General features: G+C 41.5%; 1 protein-coding gene across 2 annotated transcripts in view; it reads right to left on the minus strand.

Moving 5' to 3' along the window:
* The window catches only part of CDC16 (cell division cycle 16), a 41,106-nt gene that overhangs the window by 23,697 nt on the left and 14,204 nt on the right, over positions 1 to 3,205 (minus strand). For both annotated transcript variants that reach the window (XM_011979416.1, XM_011979415.1), the window contains exon 11: positions 2,919 to 3,044. In XM_011979416.1, the coding sequence (XP_011834806.1) occupies positions 2,919 to 3,044 (126 nt within the window). The remainder of the gene's footprint in view (positions 1 to 2,918; positions 3,045 to 3,205) is intronic.

Consider the following 3,205-nt stretch of genomic DNA (forward strand, 5'->3'; position numbering starts at 1 on the left):
GTGTCCATAGGCTATCCATGCAGGTCCGTAGGTTTTCTCAAGTGTTGTGGCTTTGCTAAAACAAGAGAGTTAATTTAAGTAATATAATATTTATTTTTTTTTTTTTTTTTTTTTTTGAGACGAAGTCTCACTTTGTTGCCCAGGCTGGAGTGCAGTGGCGCCATCTCGGCTCACTGCAGCCTCTGCCTCCCAATATCAAGCAATTCTCCTGCCTCAACCTCCCAAGTAGCTGTGATTACAGGTCGCCACCGTGCCCAGCTAATTTTGTATGTTTAGTAGAGATGGGGTTTCACCATGTTGGTCATGCTGGTCTCGAACTCCTGACCTCAGGTGATCCACCCGCCTTGGCCTCCCAAAATGCTGGGATTACAGGCACCGGTCTATTTATTCTTTTTTATTTTTAGAGACAGAGTCTTGCTCTGTCGCTGGAGGCTGGAATGCAGTGGTATGATCATAGCTCACTGCAGCCTCAAAATCCTGGGCTCAAGTGATCCTCCTGCCTCAGCCTCTTGAGTCACTGGGATTACAGGCATAAGCCACTGTGCCCGGCTAATATTTATTCTTAAATTATTAATTTTATATAAGGAGATGGCCTCAAAAACATTAACATTCATTTAGCAAATAAACGAACTGTCAACATATTAAACACTAATGTAACATCTATGTTGAGTCATTTAAACTAAAACTGTTTAACAGTATAGCAAAATTTTAAGAAATTTTAGGAGAGAGTGTCACAGCTTTTTATGTATGGTAGCAAACCCCATTAGCATTCTAAATAGAACTTACAGATTTTACTTAATCCAGAAACTCCACTATGTAACCTAGTAGATACATCCTCTCATCCTAATAACTTGCAAGATAAATTCATTTATATTTTAAAGACAGGTATACTGAGGCTTGACAGATTAAGCGATATCCTGTAGATGGTGGTCAACAGATGTACCCTGGTTACACGGACTGGACTCATATATATCAGCGAATAACTGTATAATTATACAGTGAACACTGTATAATCAACCCACAAGGAATACAGAGAACATACCACAAAACGTGGAAAACATATGGGGTGATACCTTACTTCCTTGTATTTTAAGTTTTCTTTTATCCAAATGTTTCCTGTTTCATGTAGAGCAGGGGTCCCCAACCCCTGGGCCACGGACTGGTATATCAGTCCCTGGCCTGTTAGGAACCAGGCGGCACAGCAGGAGGTGAGTGGCAGGCAGGTGAGTAAAGCTTCATGTGTCAAGAAAGAACTTGCCATTTGAAAAAAGAAAAAAAAAGCTTAATCTGTATTTACAGCCACTCCCCTTCACTTGCATTTCTGCCTGAGCCTCTGTCAGATCAGAGGCAGCATGAGGTTCTTGTAAGTGCGTAAACACTGAGCTCTGCCTCCTGTCAGATCAGAGGCAGCATGAGGCTCCCCTAAGTGCACAAACCCTACCGTTAATCGCACATGTGAGGGATCTAGGTGGCACACTCCTCATGAGAATCTAATGCCCTGTCTCTTATACACATCTAGATGTGTATAAGAGACAGGTTATCCAACAGGGCTAGTGTAAGGCTGTTATCCCGCAGGGCTAGTGTAAGGCTGTTATCCAACAGGGCTAATGTAGGGCTCTTATCCAACAGGGCTAGTGTAAGGCTCTTACCCAATAGGGTTCGTGTAAGGTTCTCATCCAATAGGGTTAATGTTTTTACAAGAGGAAAAGACACCAGAGCTCTCTCTGTCATGTGAGGACACAGCAAGAAGACAATTATCTACAAACCAGGAAGAAACCCCTCAAGAGGAACTGCACTGGCCAGCACCCTGATCTTGGACTTCTCAACCTGCACAACTATGAAAAAATACATTTCTGTCCTTTAAGTCACCCAGTCTGTGGTCTTTTGTTAGGGCAACCCTACTGACTAATACAGCTAAGGAGCTATGTCCTTCACAATATTTACTTGGATGCTTAGATATAAAATTCATACTTACCAAATTTAATATGACTATTGACTGAGGTTGATAATAATTTGGATGCAGAACTGAGTGCCAAAAAGAGTCTAACAGTTTGCAAAGAGATCAAACCTAACAGGACGAAATTCAATGTAGATAAATATATGATTCCACCCCTGCATACTACAATAAACAAAGGTAGCTAACTTTGATTGAGTGCTTTCTATGCGTAAGATACTCTTCAAAGTCTTTAATTGGTATTATCTCAATTACTTCTCACAATAAGCCAGTGAGTAAATTTTGCTATTATTCCTATTTCTCAGGAGGCTAAGAAACTTGCCCAACATCACATGGCTGGGAGTGGAAGAGCCAGGAAGAGTCCAGGAGGTATGACTCCAGACCAGGCCTCTGGACCACTGCACTCCCACTACCTCTCCAGGCAGGGATGGAGTCGCCAGTCAAAAGAAGCAGTCCACACAAACAAACCCTGTAAGTTGTAACCGATGGCGAGACCAAACAGTCAATGTGAACAGCAGTGCTCTACTCCTCAAAGTAACACACTCTTAGTATCAACACATTTAATATTGATATAAATCTAGAATATTGGCACACACAGTCCTGCACTTTCCACTAAGCCACATCAAACACCTTTTGGTAATAGATGAGAGATAATAATTTTGCTCATGAATATTTTTATTCTTGCGTGAGCATGTGAAGAAGGGCTTTCATAGCTCATCTCCACCGGCCTAATTTCCTAGTTCCTTCTTGTACTGGTTGAAATCAACTGCTAGGCAAATTCACTTCACCAGCCTCTTTACCCCTCCACCTTCAGTTATTTTACAATCACAAGCAACTAGATTAAAAGGCAAGTAAAATGTTTTTGTTTAGTTTAGCAACTACATAGCAGTGATAATAACAGAAATTTCATTTCTATTACGAAAAACATCCCTTCACGGAGTCTGATGAGTTTGCTCTGCCGTACCCTTTCATCAGCTGTGCTGCTGTGAAGTAAGCAGCCATCGCTTGGTCATGCTCACTCTCCACCGCAAACGAGTGTCCATAGGCTATCCATGCAGGTCCGTAGGTTTTCTCAAGTGTTGTGGCTTTGCTAAAACAAGAGAGTTAATTTAAGTAATATAATATTTATTCTTTTTTTTTTTTTTTTTTTTTTGACGAAGTCTCACTTTGTTGCCCAGGCTGGAGTGCAGTGGCTCCATCTTTTCTCATGGCAGCCTCTGCCTCCCAATATCAAGCAATTCTCCTGCCTCA

Source organism: Mandrillus leucophaeus, unplaced genomic scaffold, assembly GCF_000951045.1.
Source record: "Mandrillus leucophaeus isolate KB7577 unplaced genomic scaffold, Mleu.le_1.0 Scaffold201, whole genome shotgun sequence".
NCBI classification, from domain to species: Eukaryota; Metazoa; Chordata; class Mammalia; order Primates; family Cercopithecidae; genus Mandrillus; species Mandrillus leucophaeus.